The 20821-nt window shown below is 41.1% G+C and overlaps 1 protein-coding gene across 4 annotated transcripts in view; it reads left to right on the top strand.

Annotated features, from left to right (window-relative positions):
- The first annotated feature begins 4089 nt into the window (after positions 1-4089).
- exoc6 (exocyst complex component 6) overlaps positions 4090-20821 on the top strand; it is a 33005-nt gene continuing 16273 nt past the window's right edge. For 2 of the 4 annotated variants that reach the window (XM_086138634.1, XM_086138635.1), the window contains exons 1-14: positions 4090-4251; positions 8957-9128; positions 10205-10252; positions 10876-10966; positions 12196-12241; positions 14071-14124; positions 15326-15476; positions 15554-15709; positions 16652-16720; positions 16870-16953; positions 17489-17535; positions 17696-17816; positions 20557-20628; positions 20721-20818. In XM_086138634.1, coding sequence (XP_085994760.1) covers positions 4112-4251; positions 8957-9128; positions 10205-10252; positions 10876-10966; positions 12196-12241; positions 14071-14124; positions 15326-15476; positions 15554-15709; positions 16652-16720; positions 16870-16953; positions 17489-17535; positions 17696-17816; positions 20557-20628; positions 20721-20818 — 1349 coding nt within the window. In that variant the 5' untranslated portion in view covers positions 4090-4111. Of the gene's footprint in view, positions 4252-5370; positions 5509-8956; positions 9129-10204; positions 10253-10875; positions 10967-12195; positions 12242-14070; positions 14125-15325; positions 15477-15553; positions 15710-16651; positions 16721-16869; positions 16954-17488; positions 17536-17695; positions 17817-20556; positions 20629-20720; positions 20819-20821 lie in introns of those variants that run through there. The other 2 variants (XM_086138636.1, XM_086138637.1) reach the window with 1 other exon arrangement.

The following is a 20821-nucleotide window of genomic DNA, read 5'->3' on the forward strand; positions in this document are numbered from 1 at the left end:
ACAAAAAATAAGTGCAGCATGAATTTGGGATGTGCAGGATTTGGACACTGTCATGCTTCCTTCCCTGAAAAGGAACCTTATAGTTCTAAAATGTACCGTAGTTGTTTTGATGCTAGATTATGAGGTATCTCGCTGCTTAATGCCCTGGATAAGTATTAACCGAAGTGTCTTCAGAGGTCTGTCTGCATTATTATACGTCTAGCTTTGTACCACTGAGTACAGCACTGATGACAAGCAGTGGCCCATGCCTATACTAAAGTGCGTCCTCTGCAGACAAACATGAGGCAATGCAACTTCTCCCTCAATTTGCTTGGCCGAGTCACGTTACAGATAACGTGACAGCAATGCAAATAAGTGAAATTTGATACATGGGATGAGCAAACCCATTTTTGAATGGTAGTGGAATTGATCTCGTAGTCTCAATGTAACTGAGGGTAAAATAACCAAATAATACATCATGAAACATGATTGATGGCGAAAGACAAAATTGTAAAGAGTATCAGTGTGTTCAATAAATAAGAAATACAATACAATCAACACTTCATGAAATCGTGATGAAAATACTAAAAAGCAATACTAATCAGAATACCGTGTTTCGACTAGTGGGGGTACATAGAAGATATTATTCATTTTTTTCATTCATTTTCCGATCCGCTTTATCCTCACAAGTGTCGCGGGGGGGTGCTGGAGCCTATCCCAGCTGTCTTCGGGCAGTTGGCGGGTGACACCATGAACCGGTTGCCAACCAATGGGCACACAGAGACCAACAACCATCTGGCACACATTCAGGCTCACACTCACACCTAGGCACAATTTAGAGTGTTCAATCAGCCTGCCATGCATGTTTTTGGAATGTGGGAGGAAACCGGAGTACCCGGAGAAAACCCACACAGGCCCGGGGAGAACATTCAAATTCCACACAGGGAGGCCGGAGCTGACATTGAACCCGGTACCTATGCACTGCGGTCGATGCTCTAACCAGTGGACCACCGGGCCGCCCGAGACGATATTATTGGAAGACATTTTTGATTTTTGATGTGACTTCCCTTTTAAGAGGGATTAATATTATTTTACATCCATCCATTCTCTGAACAAGGGTTGCGGGGCATGCTGGAGGCTATCCCAGCTGTCTTCGGGCAGTAGGTGGGGGACACCGTGAACCGGTTGGCAGCCAATCGCAGGGCACACAGAGACAAAAAAAACATCCATGCTCACAATCACACCTAGGGACAATTTCGAGTGTCCACCCAGCCTTCCATGCGTGTTTTTGGAATGTGGGAGGAAACCGGAGTACCCGGAGAAAACCCACACGGGCACGGGGAGAACATGCAAACTCCACACAGGAAGGCCAGAGCCAGGATTGAACCTTGACCTCTGCAGTGTGAGGTCGTCACTCTAATGATTAGAGTCTAATCAGTCGCCCGCCGGGTCACTTTTACTAAAGACTGAAACTGCTTGAATGATTTTAAGCAAAATCATCTCATTATTGTTGCCATGCTGCTACTATTTGACCCCAGTTCTTTTGGGAAGAAACGCCCCATGAGCAATGGACTTTCTTTAAGTCCAGGATGTCCTTCAGAGCTATTTGTTTGGAGTGTAACTTACAATAAAGGTCAGCAGCTGTACGGCACAACCTTGTGGTGTGGAGGGACAGAGGAAGCAAGCAGGAAACTGGCAGGCATGGAAAGGAAGAACACATGGTCACAGGAGAGCTTATAGAGCGATCTTATTTTCCAAAACACCTAAAGTGCATGTGTTGTAAATATTTAAGTATTTATTTCTATATATACAGTATCTGTATATATAAGTATATATTATTTCTGGTTAAAATGCACATTTGACATATGGAGCTGGCAGTGGCAGTGAATGAGGTAAGGGGGAGCAAATCCAAACCTATTTGTGAAAAAAGTAGTCCATCCATCCACGATCAGATCCGCTTCTCCTAACAAGGACCGCGGGCGTGCCGAAGCCTATCACAGCAGTCTTCGGGCAGTCGGCGGGGGGACACCCTGAACTGGTTGCCAGCCAATTGCAGAAAAAGTCATTGTCCCCCTTGTGAAATCATGAGCAAACTATGGTTACTCAGAGGTTTTTGGAAAGCCGTGTTCAATGTTCACTGGCCACCCGATTTGATGAATCAAGAAATCACATTAGGTACCAGTCAGACAAAGAGAAATAGAGCTACAAAAGAAAAATGAATAAATGTGCCGATGAAATTCAAGAACAAAAGAGAAATGCGAAGTGAACAAAATCGATGTCAATCTGAAAACGTTACAAAGCTTTTTCCAAGGCTTTTGGGAGACCCACAAACTATAGTAAGAAATATAATCCACAAATGAAGAAAACAGGAACATTGGTGAACTTTCCCAGGTTTGGTTGGCCAATCAAAATTAGTAGTCCAACGACCCAGCAAGGAGGACATGAAAGAACTCGGAACAACTCGGCCAGGAAAAGGTACAGTAGAACCATATCGAAAGTCAGGCATAACTGACTCAACCATCGGAAAGACACCGGGCAAAATAGGCATGAATGGAAGAGTTCAAAGGCAAAAACCACGGCTGACAAAGGCTCATCTCCCATTTGCAAAGAATCATCTTATTGGTCCCCAAAACATTTGGACAAAGTATTTTGTGAACTGATGAGAGAAGTTTTGCGAGTGAGCGGCTGAACCGTCATGAAATTTGACGGTGCACTGCTGACGGCTCTTTTTGCAGTGACCCCCTCGGCCCCACCCACAGGTGGCGCACCAGTGAGAAGGGGGACCCGCATTCACTTTTATAACTAGAAAAGCATTTTCCTCCCATCTGTCATCTTACCACTGTATATACTATACACCCCAAACGTCCATCCGATCCTTTCCATTGTTTAACTTTGTGTTTCCATTCCTGCAGCTCTGGGACATTTCCGATGCTGCTGCTGTGAGTGGGCTTTTTGTGTGTGTGTGTGTGTGTGTGTGAATGAGGGACAGAGAGTGTGCTAGTGTGTGTGCGCCTCAACCCACTTCTTGTTTTTGGTGGAGTAATAAGGAAACTCATAGTCAGGGCTTTTGTAAAGACACACTATAGCCACACTTCCAATTGGCCAATCCATTTCAAGAAGAATAGAAGGAAATAGAAAGTGGTTGTGTAAGCTGGTCAGGGTCTGCTACTTCACAAATGCAGCAGTTCCACAACTGCCATTCAGCCACAATTTATTTGTTTGTATTCACACTTTTCAAATCACTCACATAGAGGCTGATACAGTTTGACAGAATGCCTAATGTGATACAAGTTTTCAGTCAAATATTCAAATACCTCATGTCAAAAGTCTTCATATACTTCATATACTGTATATAGTAACCACACTGTACTGTATCTCAAACAGTTTTGCTCTTTCTCAATACATGACTTTCTTGATTACACTTACTGCACACATTATATTGCTCACCTTTTATGCCAAAAAATCCCATTAATCTACATTTGATAAATCTGAACCATTGTTTATTGATGACGCAGATTTTTAGAAAATTATATTTATAATTATAATAATAGAAAATAATAAATAATATAGTAAGACACATTATATATGAATTACTAATTAAGCCAAATGATTTTTTTTTGTTTATGGAATTTTCCTTTACCAAAAACGTCTTAATACAAAGTAGCGGAATGTTATTCTTGATTTATTTGTGACTTCTACAACAGGATCAGGGTGGAGACTCAAATCTGGGTAAAATACCCCCCCCCCCCACCCCCCAATTTTTTTTTTCAAAATTCCTCAGTTCTTTTCAAAATGGAAAAAAAATGTTTACAGTTCATCGAAATAGAAATAGTCTACATAAAAGCACTTTATGATACTGGGTGAAACAAATACTGGAGATGGTGGTCTAATAAATTTGTGACCCACTGTAAATGCTACCTTCCAGTGAAAAGTTTGATGCAAAAATACATTATTACTTGTGAAGTTTTATTGAACTCAAGGTTCATTGAATCACAAGGTTTCTCTTTCCTGTTGGTAATTTTCTGCTGACTTTGGCAGGTGACCTAGAGTTCACCACCACATTCAAACTCAAACACACTTCCTGTGGTGCTGACATTTTGTAGTTGCACGCTAAGAGAGTTTGAATTAAGAAATGGACAGTAAAAGGGTCCATGCTGCTTTACCCGACACTCCTTATCAAAGAAGAGATGATAATGAAGAAGAGGAAAAGGTTTTTGGGAATATTTTTGCAGAACTGGAATCTGTGGATCTTCCTCTAGGAACCACATTAAGGTAACCCCAATGCAACATGGCGACACAATCTGCCAAGTATCATATATGGGAACAATGAGCTGATTTGTATTAGGGACATATGGGACATTGTTTGAGAAACTGTAGGCAGAATCGTATTGGTAATATTAACACAAGCTGGTCTTGATAATACTGCTGAAAATGGCCCTTTTGCTCAGACAATCAAGAAAGAAATTTGATTATAATCATAAAAAACTCAAATCGAAACAGGTATATTGTTGCAAAAAATAGTGTTTTGTTTGGTGCCAATTTTTATTTTCCAAGTATTTTCAAATGAGAACGTTCAAACCGATGTTTTTAAATGTCAAAACTCATTGCTTTTGCAGCTGATGTGTAAACACCAATACTGTACAATCAACAGTAATACAATGATTTCAACTCTTTTTGTTTGTGCATTTTTGACATCATCAACAGTAACGGTCAATATCCTGATTTCATTTGTAAAGCAAAAGTAAGGTATACTGTACATGTGAAAGATGCAACACATGGGTGGATGTTGCTTTAGATTTTATCGACTCATACTTCATGAAGTGTGCACAACATAATCATATACAAAATAGAAACACTGTAAAGCACATAAACAAAATTATCATGGGGGGTACAATAAATGTTAAATATGTTATAGTTATAAAATGGACAAAATCAATCAATTACTGTATGTTCAATACAGTACTCTGAAGCCTAGGGTAACCAATACTTTTGAAGTTGAGAGTTATTTATTTGGCACGGATTAATGCTCAGCGCTATCATTTTGATAAACATTTCTGAAAAAGCAAATTTACTCAAAATATCTTTAACTATATATTATTGAGTAATAATATACAGCTATCTGACAACACTGTCAACAATAATTTTAAAAGGTACATGAGAGATAAATATCAACATGCAACAATGTATTTCTGTAAAGCTCTGCAAGTGTTTACATTTTGAAACAATCAACATTTCAACATTGCGAGGAAATCACAATGTTCCAACACTGACGCGGTCGAGGTGCCCCTGGTGTGGACAATATTTTATTTCCGGGTAGACTCGGTTGTTTCTGAATTAAATATGGATCTCGTGCGCCCTCCACTGGCCAGTACTCCCCTGTTCCCCCCCTACAGCCGCAGCTATAGACAGCCATAATAATGCACACGTAATCATGGCGGAGAATGAAACGTTGGAGTGTATAACGGAGCACGAGCGGATTCTACAGGAAATTGAGAGTACGGATACGGCTTGCGTCGGTCCCACGCTTCGGTAAGAAGATGCGTTTTTTTTCGGAAGCCAGTGCAAATTAGCAGTGCCCGTGAATGTATTCCTTTCGTCTCTTCTACCTTTTGTTCGAAAGCTAGTTTATCATCAGCTATCTTAGCAACCGGTAGGCTATGTTAGCAATTTTAGCTAAACGGCTGCATATTCTTGTAACTTAATATTTGCTGGTGCATTAGCGAGCAGCATAACATCGACCAGCGTTTAGGTTTAATAGCTGCGTATTTAGTGTAGCGCCGACGTCGTCATTTGCAGAATTTGATAATTGACCGGTGACCTGTCAAAATGTAAACATGAATTGTGGGTGTGGCTATCGGTCTTCTCGTCTCGTTTCTGTTGTCAGCTAACAGTTTTAACACCTATCTATCACTCAGAGAAAACCCAAGGAAATACAAAATGCAGTTTTCACACGGCAATTAAAAATCTTAAGGAAAAAAAAATCCAAACATTTCTGACCCTCTGAAAAAGTAATTGCCCCCCTTGTTTAATCTCAAAGGCCCTGTGACAAACCACACGTTTTCGAAATATGAGTTCAATTTCACAAGCCACACATAAACCTGAGTACCGCCATACTTGTTGAATAAAAAAAATAAAAAATCACTCAAATAAAATCTGTCAGAAAACGTGACGTAGGCTACAAGATTCAATGCATCATGCCACGAGCCAAAGAAATTGAAGAAGAAATTGCAAAATTATTTCCAAGGTTTTGGGACTTCAGTGAACCCCTGTCAGAGCCAAATCTTCCCAGGAGTGGATGACCAACTAAAATTACTCCCAAAGGTGTGACCACGACACATCCAGTACACACAAAAGTACCTCGAACAACATCGAAAGACCTGGCCTCAGCTCAGGTCAGTGTTCATGACTCTACCATAAGAAAGACACCGGCCAAAAATGTTATCCTTGGGGGAGTTCCCAGGTGAAAGCCCCTGCTGTCAGCAAAGAATACAAAGGCTCGTGTCACATTTGCCCAAAAACGTCTTGATCATCCTCAAGACTTTCGGAGAAGCATTCTGTGGACTGACGAGTCAAAAATTGACCTTTTTGAATGGTGTGAGGACCGTTGCATCTGGCGCAAAAATGGCACGCATTAGATAAAAACAACAGGATGCCAACAGTGAAGCATGGTGGTGGCAGTCTGATGGGCTGGGCGTGCTTTTTCTGCCTCAGGACCAGAACAACTTGCTGTGATTGATGGAACGATAAATTTTGCCGTGTACCAGAAAATCCTGAAGGAGAACGTCTAGCCATCTGTTCGTGCCCTCAAACTTAAGCGCTCTTGGATCATGTAGCAGGACAACCATCTGAAACACACCCTCAAGTCCACATCTGAATGGTTCCAAAAAAAACATAAAATAAATAAAAATTCAGGTTTTGGAGTGGCCAAACCTTCCAATATGGCGGAGTTGAAACACTTCTGCAAAGAAGAGTGGGCCCAAAATTCCTCCACAGCGATGTGAAAGACTCATCACCAATTATCGCAAACGCTTGATTTCAGTTATTGCTGTCAAGGGTGCCACAACCTGTTACTCGGTTCAGGGGGCAGTTACTTTTTTCACAGAGGGTCTGAAAGGGATGGATTTTTTTTTTTATGCCTTAAATTGAACTGTCATTTGAAAACTGCATTATGTATTTCCTTGGGTTGTCTCTGACTGATATTAGAATTGGTTTGATGATTTGAAACCTTTGTATGTGATAGATATTTAAAAAAAAAAAAAGAAATCACAAGGGGGCAAATACCTTTTCTTTAGCTTGTGGACTTTACCTGCAAAATATTAGCGCAGTAGTAAAATATAAATTTTTTATTGATTTCGGAATTGCCCATTATCAAATAAACAGCTGTGAAAGAACCGTTAGTTTTTGGGTGTTTTTTTTTTTTTTTGTGCAAATTTGGTATGGTGTTTGGTAACACTGAAGCAATCAGGTGAAATTTACAAAACAAGGTACAAGTGTAGAAAATGACACTTCCCCAAAGCTTGGAGGTGGAATTGATTTGTATATGTTGTGATAACTTGATTCATACTACAGAAGATGAAAAGGTTTGGGATAAGTGCCGGGAAGTCCCGGAAAAGTCCTGAAAAGAAGAAAATAATTTCAAGAAAAGAGTGGGAACCGTGCTAATGTTGATACCCACATGGTGTTCATTATAGGCAAACCATGCTGAGCACAGAAATCCAACAGTGGAACACCACTCAGCTTCTGATTGGGGACGTCTCTAGATTCAGTCACCGTTTCATGATGTTTTTCCTCCCAAAAATTTGAGGCGGCCACTTTCGCCCACTTTTAAGCCTCAAAGTAGCTTGAAAATAAAAGCTCAGTTTTGACAAATGTAGCATTTCATCTCACCGCCAATAGATGGAGCTGTAACTGTAGAAATCAACGTGAGGCCTCCTCTCTTAAATTTGAGGTACCGGTACTTGTCTATCCGTAGTCTTCCTTTTTCTAAACCTGCCTACATTTACAACCTACCAACATAACCTCTCAGTCTTTTTGCGTCCATCATTTATCATGGTTTTAAATGTGATACGCTTGTGTTATTTATCTGGATTGTAGGGGAGGGCACTTGCCTTGGCGTCTATTATAGTGGATATGTGAGAAGTTTTAACCCTATCTTGTCTTTGTGGTGTTTTTACTTAAATATAGGTTGCACATAATTTGCAAATCATTGTATTCTGTTTTTATTTATCTTTAACACCGTGTCCAAACTTCATTGGAAATGGGATTGTAGCAGGTATGAACACCTGTTCGTTTTTTTTTGTTTTTTTTTTAATTAATCATGACTCATTTGAATAATGTCATGCTCATAACATACAATTATTTGAACATATGTAAAGAGGAGCGCTATTTTTGTTTTGGTTTTTATTCGGGATATATGACGATGAATAACCAAATTGTGTATTAATACGCTAAAATTATTTCAAACAATTGATAGAGAACAAGTGTAGGAGTAGGTCTTTTTTTTCTATTTCTTCCTCCGCCCTCTGAACATTAAAACAACATTTTAAAAAGAACATCGATACGCAGTTCAGTGCAGTTTATGTGTTTTATTGTTAGGTTTATATGTTCAATAAATCAACTAGTCAACCGCTATAGTCATACAAACCGTATACGGTATGTCTCAATTGACCGTCATCTGCTCCCTGGGTGTGACCCATTGTCACCATGCCCACGAAAAGCACCACGAGAGCAGTTTCTTCCACTGTGTGTACTCTGTCTTTTAGGTGTTGCTTCGTCTTCGTCAAGCATTGCTTAGCAAAATGGTTTGACAATTATTGCGCATCCTACCACAAGTTGGACATTGTTGTTTTGCATGTTTTGTGCCACATCTTTTGCAATGAAAGGTCTGTTTTGTTTTTTTTAATCCTTTGTTTTGCACCATTGCGTCCCCCAATATCGCTTCAATAATTGTCTTTATAATTATCATTTTCTGTGCCAGATCCATTTACGATGACCAGCCAAATGCCCACGTGCGCTTCATGGAGAAGCTGGATGCCAGGATAAGAAATCATGACCGTGAGATTGAGAAGATGTGCAATTTCCACCACCAAGGGTTTGTTGACGCTATCACAGAGCTCCTCAAAGTCCGGACTGATGCAGAAAAACTTATGGTAAGTAATGCTGTTCATCTCTCGACCAAATATGTCATCTGTAGCGTTTTAATAGCCACTGTGCATTTACAGGAATGTCTTAAACTCATTGAAGTAAAAATGTAGCAGATTTTTAGCAGATGGGCAGTAACCATAATTGTCATTTAAAACCGTCTTTTAGTGTGACTTGGGAAAAAAAAAATATTTATATAGTTTGCCATGCTCGTCAGGAAACTTCCGTGTTGAAAGGATTGCATAAAAAGCCGAGTGGTCAATTGGGTCATGGCTCTGAGCCGTGTGACAGGAGCAGATAGTTCAAAAATCCCCAGCCAGAATCGAGAAGTTTGTCACTGAATCTGTGAGAAAGATCCTGTCACAAGCCATTAAACTCCATGAAAGGCCCAGTGGACCGATGATGGGTTCAGGTCCCTGCTGCCTGGTTAATCTGAATTTGCCCGCTTTTGTCCTTGGCCCTTCATGGACAATGAGCTGATTACAAGGTTGAGCAGCTGCAGAAAGTGTGTTGGAGAGGGAAAAGAGAGGGCATGGCGGGAGGGGGGGGGGGGGGTTGGGGGGCAGATGCAGAGAAGACAAATTGATTGCGTATACCTAAACCTGTTGAAGATGTCAAAGGGTCAAACACGTCTATGTACTATTCACCTTTCAAATAGATACGTGCAAATCAGAAGGATGTAAAGGAATGACAGGTTTGCGAACATATCAAGTTTATTTACAGTATAACGGAAAAACGGATCGATCATGTGTTTTCTTTGTGTAAATTTGGAAAGAAAGACTTTTGTCACGCTGTCATTGTGGGCTGCTTTGTGGAGAGCTTTGAAGAAAAAGTATTTTTACACTTTAAATGGAGAAAAAGTGAAGCGCTGTGAATCATTTCAGACTGCGTTCATACTTGTATACTTCAACAAAGCAAACTTAAGTCTGGTTCAATTCGGAGAAGGGTTGTCACTCCAGTTTTAACATCTTTTGGTTATTTTAAATATATACGATGAATTATAGGAATTTATCTTTGGTCATTTTGACTAGAGTTGAACATCTTGTGATTTATTTATTATTGTCTCCCCAACCCCCACCCCCAGGGTCAAGTGACAGACACTAATCGACGACTACAAGAAGCTGGGCGGGAGGTAAGGCCAACTCATCTGCCGTGCACATTATTCAATTTTTTTTAAAATTCTTCAGCACTTTAACATCTGTCAGACTGAATAAACCTTAATTCCAATTACACAGTGTTCTCGGTGCGCGGCAAGACGTTCGAAAACCGAGGTTTGACTGTGTATGTTTCAGGAACACTTAAACTATCAGAAATAGCAACAAAAGAGAATAAAGTGGAGCCCCGCATACTTGCCGGTTTGACACCCGCAGATTCTCATATTCAGATTTTTTTTCCAGTATTTTTTTTTATGTATTTAAAAAAAATGTTTTTTTCTTTTTCTGTTTGTTCCTTATTGCCCCCGCCCCTTTACTTGTTTTTTTTTTTTAAAGAAAAAAATTGCTAATGCATTTCATTGGCCGTCAATTACCGGTATTTGCAGATTTTCTCTATTTGCGGGTCGGCCTGGTCACTATCCCCAAGTGTCCATTTAACCTCGGCTACACAGTTATGACTAGTGGGAGTGCAGTTTTTAACTTCACTTTTGTATTCAGACCAGTTAGCATATTGATGCTTTGCTAGCTGCATGAGCCGATATTTCAAGAAAACACCGCATTTGAAAGTTTATTTTATTTTATTCGCTTTTCTTACCCTTAGGTGACAGCTCAAACCGGGGAGGTGATTCGCTGTCGGATCCAGCAGAGGAACATGGCCACAACTGTGGAGAAACTCCAGCTCTGTATACCAGGTAGCACATTATCAAACAGGGGTCTGTAGCACCCAAGGACCACAGGAGTTGCGAGGCTGTTGTAAAAATAGCTCACCTGTGATGGGATGTCACAATTTCTTAGGGAAAAAAAGTAAAAAGAAAGCCATCCTCAACACCTTCACAGAAAAAGAAAAAGCAACAATGGGCGAAAGAAAAGCAATCATAGACTGTGGATGACTGGATGAAAATGATATTCGGTGCTGAATCGCAAATCTGCATTGGGCAAGGTGATTATGATGGAACTTTTGTTTGGCGCAATATCAACGAGACCTATGACGACTCCCTGAAGAAAAGATGCAAATTTCCACAGTCACTGAAGATGTGGGACCGCGTGTCAAAGAAAGGCCCAGGGGAGATGGCAGTCCTCACGATTGCTCAAGATCCAGCAAAGCTAGCGGAATTTTAGTCAGCGGACTTGCTGCTGTTTAGCTTGCACCCTGCTCAGTAGCTTGCACGCTTCCTTTCTACTGTCTCCCGCGGCGTATTTTGATGCCAACGTAGCATGGCGCGTGCCAAAGTGCCACTTGACATTCGACCGTATCATCAATGGTATTTTGTCATTGCAAATCAGACACACCGCAGAACCTGTTCTCTCCGCAAAGATGAATCCTTCGGTCCATTCGTCCGGAAGTGGACCATACTCGTCATCTTTTATTCTTTTCGCCATTTTATTCATCGAAGGATTAGATTTGAGCAAATGACCGAGCGGGCTGATTCAAAAGGGGGCGTTTACCTGTTTCCCCAGCAACGGAATACGTAGGCCAGTATCATCCAATTAAAATTGCTCCTGCAGCCCTGAACAGAACGTGAGCAGTGAAAAATCGATGGATGGATTAAACAAGCAACAATATTTAGTTTTTATCTGCGAGCCAGATGCAATCATCAAAAGAGCCACATGTGGCTCGCTAGCCATAGGTTCCCAACCCCTGCTGTAACCTGATAACATGATAAGATGTCCACTCTGGTAACCGCTGTCCCTGAAAGGGTTAATTTGATAGTACAGCAATACCCGAAGATACTGTGAAGTAGAAGAAGGGCTGTAATAAAAATGTTTCACTGAGAAATCTGCTCAACTCGTCAACTACGGTACCAGTTGAAATAACCCAGTTTCTCTTTGGATTTTGAATTTGTACTGTTATTTTCAGTGGCAACCAAGAAACATGTTGCAAATTCATTTTTCTGTCTTCCTCTTTTGTTCTCTCTCGCAGTGCTAGAAATGTACAGCAAACTTAAGGAGCAGCTGGAATCCAAAAGGTATCAATTTTACATATCAAATTAAAAGTTTTGGGAAATGTCTTCAAGGTGCTGGTTAAACTTTTATTTGACTCCTGTACTAGGGCTCTTTAAAAAAAAACAACGAAATTATAACCTCTGTCAAGGATAAAACTTCTTAGATTCTAGGTTCTAGATTCTAATTTCTTAGATTCAAATTTTTTCAAACATTTACCTTTGGTCTACATTGCGGATGCACGGCGGATAGTTCAGAGGTCTCATATTCCAATCCCGGGCTCTGGCCTTCTTTTGTAGAGTTAACACGTTCTCCCCGGGCTTGCGTGAGTTTTGTCTTGGCAGGTTTTCCTCCCACTTTACAAAAATATGCACGGTAGTTTAATTGAAGCATCTGAAGTCAGTTTGCATCGGCTCCAGCATACCAGCAACCTGAGCAGGGAAGTACAGAGAATGGACGGATGGAACGGAAACAATAAAAAGCAGTAGAAAAGGAAACATTGAACTGGATGATTTACATTTTGAACGGTCAAATATTGTTATTATTGGTGCTCCGTTGAAAACATCATAAACAATTGAGAATGAGAATGTTCTTGACATACTGAAGTCACATTTCTCTTCATGAATACAATTCAAGTCATCTCCACTTTGCGGGTTTGCTTGAACTTCATTTTTACCCCATGAACTTCACAGACAGAAAAATAATGACCCCTTTTTTGTTCATTACCGTGGACCAAAGCAACAGGCCATTCACTGGCAAGACAATTGACCCTCAGTATGCCCTTGTTTGCGACAAGGCCCCCTCGTTGCAGTCCCGTCAAGGCCCATTGCCAATCTTAGGCAATTAGACCATGACCGGCCACTGCGTGGGATATATGTATGTGTTTGGGCATTTGGTTCTACTTTCAGCACTAATGAAATGGCTTTTCTGTTCTTGGCTTAAATCGAGAAGCGCATGCGTACTTAGCGGTATCTGAACCGAATATGGTTGCCGGGCAGGTCACAGTCTTGCCACGTTTTGCCTTTGTGCTGTCCTTCCTGGTGCGCTGCGCTCTGGCAGACCCTTTTCACTGTACAGTTTATGAGGGTGTCTTCTGTTCATGTGTGTGCGACACATTTTACACTCGCTGACTGACCAATTAGATCCCTCACAGCCTGCCTATCAGCCTAATGATGGGAGTTCAGCGCACTGAACTAAGGGTGAACCCCTTTGATTTGTGCTCACTCCCAAAGACTGCGATGTCTTTAAATCCCCCTTTTCCACCACACTGTACCTCGGTTTTGCACGGCTCTAATTGGCTCTACCCGCTTCAGTTTGTGGGGGTTCATTTATCCATAACAAAAGAGGACTCCCTTCGTCACTGCAGGAAACGGCTCTGGCGTCACTAGTTTGAAACCACGTTAAATGCTTCAGTCGAGCGCGATACGCTAATTAGTAGAGGGGGGGGGGAGTAAGTCATACAAGAGCAAATCCTATCTTAAGTTTCAAGCAAGTTCAAAGTTGCTGTATCTAAAATCAAATAAGTTCAGTGAATTTACCACTACATTTCCCAGCGAGTGAAGTTACCACTTGGGATAAGTTATTAACAAAGTCATAGAATTGTGCTCAGTCACGTCATTTTTCAAAATAACAAAACATAGGACACAGACAATCGTGCAATCTTCACCAATTTTCTGCATACACTTTGTTGTCTATCGAATGTAACGTAACAAAGGTACAAGCTGCGGGGTGTTTACATCTAATTTTCATTGCAATTTTTTTAAAACCTTGTTTTCATCATTTGTTTTCTACTGCAATCGTGGAAGAGAATTCAACCGTAATTTTCCTCTTTGCTATTTCCAAATCATGTCCTTAGATACTACGCTGCACTGAAAACTATGGAACAACTGGAGAAGGTCTTCATCCCTCGGTAAGAAATTCACTATATCTCTATGGCCCTTGCAAGAATGCTCCACTGAAATTGTCTGTGTGCTGCAAAGGTTCTTTGACGTACCGTATTAAAATACTGAAATGTTCTCAAAAATATTTCACTTGAAACTTCAACTCTTCCCTCAAAACCCACCTCCTGAAATGCGTTTTTTTACCCCAACATTCTGTAATGTCCTTGTTCGTCTTTATTCGTTCTTTGTTGGGTCTCTTTATTTTCAAAAGGGTCTTTGAGTGCCCAAAAAAAAAGCACCATATAAATTGAATGGATTATTATTTTCAAAACCCATGCACTGCCCAATCGCAACGTCGCCACCAGCAGCGTCAATGAGCTGTAGAACGGTAGTTGAAGCACGCATGGTTTTGTAACAATAGCTTACCAATCACTGATGTGGCTTGGAATTAACATTAGCATTTAGCTTAGTTGCGCTGAGCCCAGATTAAAGTCTTCAATTACCGCACAATTTTCATTATTTTTCTTTCATTTGGAGGAAATTTTGTTTTTATGCATTATATTAATTTAAAATAATTGATCGATAAGTTGGTTGTCAATATATTTTTCTGCCCCCCCCCAAAAAAAACAACAACAGGTGCACAATATGGTTAATACACACCCTATGGTCCCAAAAAAATCCAGGAAGGTTGGTACCCAGGATGATGACAATAAATTCTATAGGTGATTAGAACTGATTGAATAGATTTTATACAGCATTTCTAAAAGTATAGCAACCCTATATACCTTGGAGCCCATGAGTGACGGTGGCGCACCGTCCTGCCTGAGGCTGGTACCTACATTACCAGCGAGTACATATTTTACATGAGATAAATAACACAGCACAGACCGAGACACAAAAATGTCACAAAAAGTGGATACACTTGTTAATCAATGCACCTTTTACCATCTCGTGGAAGAGCTTTTTTCAATTTTGGTCACCAGTGCAGTTATTTGTTATTTTGTCAGTCATTGTGAGTAAATAATATTTCACTGTCAAACATGGAATCTAAAGCCAAGCCTGTCAAGTCTGGCATGCATTTTGAAGCTTATATCTTTTCAATTTACAATCCTTGGTATCGTAGATATTGCCATGGCCATGATCTATAATTGTTCTCTTGATTTGGAGAAGCACAAATGCACTACGAAAAATGTATTTTTTAAGTCGTAGTTGTAACTGTGTCTCACGCAGAGTAAGCCACTATAGGTTCTGTCAAATCATGGCTGAAAACCTGCCCAGATTGAGGGAAGAGATCAAGGAGATCTCTATGTCTGACCTAAAGGACTTCCTGGAGAGCATAAGAAAACACTCGGACAAAGTTGGAGAGACTGCCATGAGACAGGTTATTGGATTTGTCTTCTCAAATCATACCCCAAAATCTGTGTTTGTCGCTGACATGATATATATTTGTCCCTTCAGGCACAGCAACACAGAACCTTTAACAGTGCAGTGGCGAAGCAGGCCAGTGCTAGCCACTACACTACGCCTTTGTACTCTCTCAATGGCCAAACACACACGCACAACAGTCTCATGATGGACGATGACGCAGAATATGAGGATGATGGTGATGAGGAGGTAATGAAACCGTGTGCAGCAACTACAAATGAAGTATAGCATGGCTCATTATCTATTGAATACAATTCTGATTCAGTGCCAAGTCAACCTTTTTTTACATTTATATTAATAACATACAGTAAATTCTAATCAATTTGTGAGTGCTGATAGCAGGTATCAGTATCAGTCCGATACTGCCTTATTTCAAGGTGTCGGGTACTTATGAAGGATGCCAATACCAGTCATCAACACTTAAGGCAAAAACAAACAAATAACGCTCTATCATTTTTTAAGTCCCACTTGCCACCCGTTGGTGCCACACTGCAGCTATTTGACAAATCATCATCTTCATCGTGTGCAACAAGATGGGTCTTTGTTCTCACGCGTGTCATTTTGTTCATAGAAGTTTTAGGTATCATCGATATTGTTGGTATCGGTGAGTTCGCAAGAGTGAATACTCGTACTGCTATCGGTCTGAAGAAAAAAAGTGCTTTTGAACGTTCCTAAATGTTCATTTTAATGTTCTGAACAAGGGTCATTTTTCAACAGTTTTTATAGATGATGTGAATGGCGATATTGTGGGATTAAAATTGCCACAATATCGTCATGTCACGATATTAAAAGCGCCACAACTGTTAAATTGGCCAGGTTATTTTCCGTGTTTGTAGTCCAAGCAACCTCTGCTAATTAGTTTATTAGTTCAGTTTAATTTGAATTAGGCACGTTTTGGCCACCTACGTTATGACCCATGCAAATCACCAGATGAAGGGGAACGTAACGCGTTGGATTTCCTCCACAACTTCCCCACAATATCGGGATAATTATCCTATCTTCAGGCTCATGTCATGTTAATATTGTTTCGTGACGGTTGGTTACCGTATCGTTATTATGGACCTACTTTTATCACAATGCCGTTGAATTAAGAGAATAACTAAAATTTTAATTGTGTTTTTATCTTAACAGATTCTCACAGCTCAGGATCTTGTGGATTTCTCACCTGTCTACAGGTGTTTACACATTTACGCTGTGCTGGTACGTTACCAAGATCAAATTCCATTTTACTGTGATGTTGTAGTGCGAAATCATTACGTTTTTGTTTCCCATGAAGACGTAAAAGTTATATTTGCCTTTCATCATTTTTGGACAAGATATGACAATCCTTAACATGTATGTGTCTGCAGGGAGACAGAGAAACGTTTGAGAATTACTACAGGAAACAGAGGAAAAAACAGGCCAGGCTAGTTCTGCAGCCACAGGCTAACATGGTGAGTAACACTTACATGTCAAAGTCAATGGTCTGCGATACTGCAAGATTTGGTATTGAACCTAGACCAAGTAAATACCGCCATATATCGACCCGACCAGTAATCTTCCGGGGGGAGGGGGGGGGAACAAACAAACAAACACAAAAAAATATATACAATATATATATATATACAGTATATATATTCCAGCTCCGGCCTTCCTGTGTGGAGTTTGCATGTTCTCCCCGTGCCTGCGTGGGTTTTCTCCGTGTCCTCTGGTTTCCTCCCACATTCCAAAAACATGCATGGCGGCAGGCTGATTGAACACTCCAAATTGTCCCTAGGTGTGAGTGTGAGCGTGGATGGTTGTCGTCTCTGTGTGCCCTGCGATTGGCTGGCAACCGGTTCAGGGTGTCCCCCCCCCCACCTACTGCCCGAAGACAGTTGGGATAGGCTCCAGCACGCCCCGTATTCTGTATTTTACACACACACCGGATATAATTTCCTTGAAACTCATTTCTAAATGTGTATCAACCTAACGTTTCTCTCTTTCTAGCATGAAACAGTGGAGGGCTACAGAAGATACTTCAATCAGATTGTAGGGTAAGATGTCCCATCCCACCCCTTGGAAATTACAACATGTTTTGTACGTTTCATGTTTCATTTTCTGTTAAACCTCAAAATGTATGATCAGATACCATGTTGATCATATTAAAATAAATTGGCATGACATTTCAGGACTTTAATTTGTATGCATAATCAGGTTCTTTGTTGTGGAGGACCATATCCTCCATGCCACTCAAGGGTTGGTGACCAAAGCTTTCACTGATGAACTGTGGAATATGGCCTTGGCCAAGATCATCGCTGTGCTCCGCACACACTCGGTAGGCTTCCACACATACCAGCATGAACACATTCAGGGCACGCACATGCCTGCACACACACAAACACATGCTAGCAGGGAGTAGTGCTGGACGTTATGGAAAAAAGATCTTCTATCACGATTTCGGCCATTTTATATCACGCTGGGTGGCCGGGTGGTCGACTGGTTAGTGCGTCGGCCTCACAGTGCAGAGGTGTAGGGTTCGATTCCGGCTCTGGCCTTCCTGTGTGGAGTTTGCATGTTCTCCCCGTGCCAACGTGGGTTTTCTGCGGGTATTCCGGTTTCCTCCCACATTCCAAAAACATGCATGGCAGGTTAACGGAACACTCTAAATTGTCCCTAGGTGTGTGTGTGAGCGTGGCTGGTTCTTCGTCTATGTGTGCCCTGCGATCGGCTGCTAACTAGTTCAGAGTGTCCCCCGCCTACTACCTGAAGATGGCTGGGATGGATGGATGGATGGATGGATCACGATAATGATATACCACAGTATATTTTCTTTTAGTCCATAAAAAAAATTATTATTAAAATAATAAAAAGATGAGCTTTTCTGTAATGTACCAACCCAATTCCAATGAACTTGGGAGGTTGTGTTGAACCTCAATAAAAACAGAATACAATGATCTGCAAATTATGTTCAACCTACATTTAATCGAATACACGACCAAGACAAGATATTTCATGCGCAAAGTGTTAAACTTCCATGTTTCAACAGAAGCGTTTGCTCCCTCTGTTTATTACTCCTCATGATCCTTTCGTCAGAACGATACTTGAAAGAAGTGTCGCTTGTTTGCTGCCATAAATGCTGTGATTATTGACTTAGGAGCAAAACCGCAACGTGTTGAGCAAGTCGTAGTAGCCAGCCACAGCTCGTTTCTAGCTTTTGCAGCATCTCGCCTCGACCTGCTGACTACACAGCTACAAGTGACATACTGCAAGTAACCCGGCGAAGCTTTTTGGGACGATCTCCGCTGTTCAGTTTTGACACGATAGTCGAAAAGTGACATGACCGAATCTTTTCTTCGAGACTTATCTCGTCGTATTAACCCAGCCGTATCAAGGAGTTGACTGTGAATTCAGATGAGACAATTCCAAGTTCATCCAGATAATAGTCTTCCGTTAATCTGTTTATCATGAAAGAAGCTTCTTTCACTAGCCATTTTCCTGCCACACAAGCCCCCCCGCCTAAAAAAACACACTGAAAGGTACCCACAAACCCAATAATGATGTCACTCTCAAGAGAAGGGTTAAAACACAGTCAAAGAGTAGGTCATCGGAGCCTTAATGAGAGACAGATTACAACAAAAACAGCAGTTCAAGATGGTATATTCCTGACCATTGAGCTCCAATCACTTGTAAATTACCGGGAGGATTATGCTAACAGACCAGAAGAATGGGCCACACAGCGTGGGGTGAGTTTGACAAAAGCTCCCGGTCACCCTCCTACTGGCTGCCCTTTTTCTGGAGATGGACCCAGGCAGCTCCACATTTGCAATTATTAAATGGTAAAACCACAAGAAGTATTTCCCTAATCTCGAGATGTAATTTGATTCTCGCATTTTATGTGACGCAAGACTCGGGGAATACATTTTCTATTACTTTTGTGGCTATCACAGTGAATTTTTTTTTTTTAAAGACTTTTGCCTTTTCTATCCACGGGTCGGCTTCTGGCTAAGAAAACATTTGCAGGTCTGAGCGAATTAACTACCGTACTCGAACATATTGCAGTACTTGTCCTGCGCTTTACTGCTCTTCACTCCAATCCCCATCTGATTTGTTTTTGTGTCCGGTGTTGCGTCTTGAGTAAATAAAGTGTCATTCAAGTGCTGCTTCATGTCAAATGTCAGGCTTTGTTGGTTGCACTCCTTGATTTACAAACTCCTGTGTTCGACAGGGTCCTTGTATCTGGGTGAAGGAACTCAGTGGTGCTACTTTAAAGCTCGTAAATCACTCTGAACCAGAGGAAAATGGAGGGATTCTGTCCTAACCTTTACTCCATCTTTCATGCGCTGTATTTCGGATACTACTCTTTCCAAGTTTTGGTTTACTTGGTCTCCAGTCGGATTTATATATAGTTTTTAAATGAGATTTGTAGATAGAATTGTGTTGGAGGGTGGCACGGTGGGCGATTGGTGAGCACGTCCGCCTCATAGTGCTGAGGTGCAGGGTTTGATTCCCGCTCCGGCCTTTCTTGTGTGGCGTTGTTCTCTCCGTGCCCGCGTGGGATTTCTCCGGGTACTCCGGTTTCCTCCCACATTCCAAAAACATGCATGGCAGGTTAATTGGGGACTCCAAATTGTCCTTAGGTTGTGAGTGTGAGCACGGATGGTTGTTTGTCTATGTGTGCCCTGCAATTGGCTGGCCACCGGTTCAGGGTGTCCCCCGCATATTGCCCAAAGTCAGCTGGGATAGGCTCCAGCACGCCCCGCGACCTTTGTGAGGATAAACGGATCGGAAGATGGATGCATGGATGGATATATAATTGTATTGGAATTTGATCATCATCGGTTGATGGTAATGATGGTGCCCCATAATTATTGTAGCAAACGAATTGTTGCCATGTGAAGTAGATAAACGTTAAATAAATAAATACATACATACATACATAAATAAATATCCAAAAATTCCAAATAAAATTGGATTCCACTAAAATGTGTTTGTTTTTCATTGATGCTACATTCATTGCAATCCTTCCATCGTTCAGACAAACATAATGTATTGATCCTTTTTTTTCCCCCCCTCAGTCATACTGTGAGGATCCAGACCTGGTCTTGGAACTGAAGAACCTTATTGTTATATTTGCGGACACACTACAGGTTGTTGTTCTGTTTCTCCCCCTCATTCAAGTGCTTACCTTCATTATGTGATTGAATTTCTTTTTTTTTTCTTTGCATGCATCCATATAAAGGGTTTTGGTTTCCCTGTGAATCGGCTATTTGACCTGCTGTTTGAGGTTCGAGATCAGTACAATGAAACTCTACTGAAGAAGTGGGCGCTGGTATTCAGGTG

Source organism: Hippocampus guttulatus, chromosome 19, assembly GCF_054856545.1.
Source record: "Hippocampus guttulatus isolate MCC_2025c chromosome 19, RoL_Hgut_1.0, whole genome shotgun sequence".
In the NCBI taxonomy this organism is placed as follows: Eukaryota; Metazoa; Chordata; class Actinopteri; order Syngnathiformes; family Syngnathidae; genus Hippocampus; species Hippocampus guttulatus.